We start from the raw sequence: 1,957 nt of genomic DNA, 5'->3' as shown, positions 1-1,957 counted from the left end.
GCAACTCTTAACTTCTTCTTAATTAATGTATGAGGCAAATCTTTTGCCTCTGTTTCGAAAATAAATAAATATAGATATGTAGATGAACAGGAACATTGAAAATATTCTCCTAAGTGAACAAGCCTGTCCCGTTTGGTTTGGCTCAGTCTTCAACATACAATCAGTACTATTTGATATATGATCAAATACTCAGTTGCAGCTCCTCTCATCAACTGTGCTGGTTCTTACGTGTAACGCAAACAGTGGAGACATGAAAAACACCTCCGCCACTGACCGATGCAAGCACACGATACAATCAGAAAATGTGTGCAGTACTGAAAATACGGCGGAGAACATCAAAATCTGAAATAGAATTTACACCAGAAATTCATACACATAATTGAGAATTTCATATAGATGAAATGAGTTTGAAAACAGCCTGCAAATTAACTGACAACAACAACGACGACATACAACAAATACTGATCGACCTGGAGCATACAACAAACTGGATATGCAGAGAAGCACAACGACGACGACCGACAACTACAACAACAAAGAAACGCTGACGAGGAGCAAACACAAACAACACTCTAGGAGTCTAGGCACCAAACTCTTATTAAACTGGTCGAAATCTCTATGATGAGACACCTCAAACTGAACCATGCTGGGTAATTAATGGTGGTACCAAATGCACGGCGAGGTGTCTGAGGGCGCCGCCCATGGCAGGCAGCGGTCCATTTCGTCGGGGACCGAGTAACACCACCGGCCGGCGTCGGCGCAGGGATACTCCTTCTGCTGGACGACACTGTGTGGCCTGCCAGTGTAGACGTCGTCGAGGAAGTAGATGTAGCCCGGGCTGCCGGCATGCCCCGTGTCGAAGGCCTTGGAGCAGGCCCGGCCGACGAAGAGGACCTGCCCGCTCAGCTGGTACAATCGCCAGGAAGCCGGCAGTCCATCCTGTTGCTTCTCTAGGCTGAAGACCTGGAACCGGCAGGTCCCGCCTCTCGCAGGCGAGATGAACCTTTTCACCATCAGCAGATCGGCACCCGAGGCGGAGGGCAAGAGGTAGTGCGATACGATCTCCCCGGGTGCCGTTTGGTGACCATGGACATGGAATTTGTAGGCGTTAGTTCGAATGGTGAGCGAAGAGGCGCCGTCTCCAGCAGGGGCGATTTCCGGCTTGTAGCAGACGAGGTAATCCTCGGAGTCGACGGCGCAGAACCATCCGTCGTAGTAAGTGAGGTCTTCGGCGCTGCGCCGAGCCGGCCCCATCCCCACCGGCGGCGACAACCAGCAGTCCATGCCCGGGCGCCAGAACGCCATGTTCGTCTGGCTGGAGGTGATGGCGGCGACGAAGCAGTCGCCAGACGGCGGCGCGGCGGAGATGACGGCGGCGCGGATCATCATAGGGCACGTGATGTCGCCGGAGTTGAGCGGGATACGCACCCTCTCCGGCAGGGCGACGCGCTCGCCGGTGCGGAGGTGAAGTAGGGCGTGGCCGCGCCATGGCTCGGCCGAGATAACGAACCAGCCGCCCGGAGCGGACCCGCAGAAACGCGAGCCACGGCCCTCCTCGGAGAGGGACGGGCGCGGATCGCCGAAGCCGCCGAAGATCCGGTAGGTCTCGGTCTGGGCCGTGGACGGCCTGAGGAGGCGCGGCAGCGGGGGCGGATTCTGCAGCGAGACCCGCCGCCAGTGCTTGTTGACCGCGGACGCCCTGACGCGGTCCACGATGCACGACAAGAGGAGCAAGATGCGGGCGAGAACGTCTGGGTGGAGGCCCGCCGCCGCCGCCATGGCAGGGACCGGGATTCTAGGGTAGGAAAGCTGCTCGTTTGGACAGAAAGTGAGGTGGGGGTGAGAGTGCAGGGGATCCGCCCCGTAGGTTCTGTTTTAACGCACGCCTGCGATAATCCCGAGAAAAGATTGTACCCTAGCAGTTTGGTCCCTGTAAATCACTTTTATTGCACGCACG

General features: G+C 56.1%; 1 protein-coding gene across 1 annotated transcript; it reads right to left on the bottom strand.

The window, feature by feature from the left end:
• Positions 1-424: 424 nt before the first annotated feature.
• Positions 425-1,825, bottom strand: LOC123176765 (uncharacterized). The gene has a single exon (XM_044590831.1). The coding sequence runs from the start codon at positions 1,777-1,779 to the stop codon at positions 655-657; it is 1,125 nt and encodes a 374-aa protein (XP_044446766.1). The 5' UTR covers positions 1,780-1,825; the 3' UTR covers positions 425-654.
• Between the last annotated feature and the right edge of the window lie 132 nt (positions 1,826-1,957).

Source organism: Triticum aestivum, unplaced genomic scaffold (assembly GCF_018294505.1).
Source record: "Triticum aestivum cultivar Chinese Spring unplaced genomic scaffold, IWGSC CS RefSeq v2.1 scaffold24321, whole genome shotgun sequence".
Taxonomy (NCBI): domain Eukaryota; kingdom Viridiplantae; phylum Streptophyta; class Magnoliopsida; order Poales; family Poaceae; genus Triticum; species Triticum aestivum.
The sequence above is the reverse complement of the archived record's forward strand: the minus strand, read 5'-3'. Positions and strand labels throughout refer to the sequence as shown.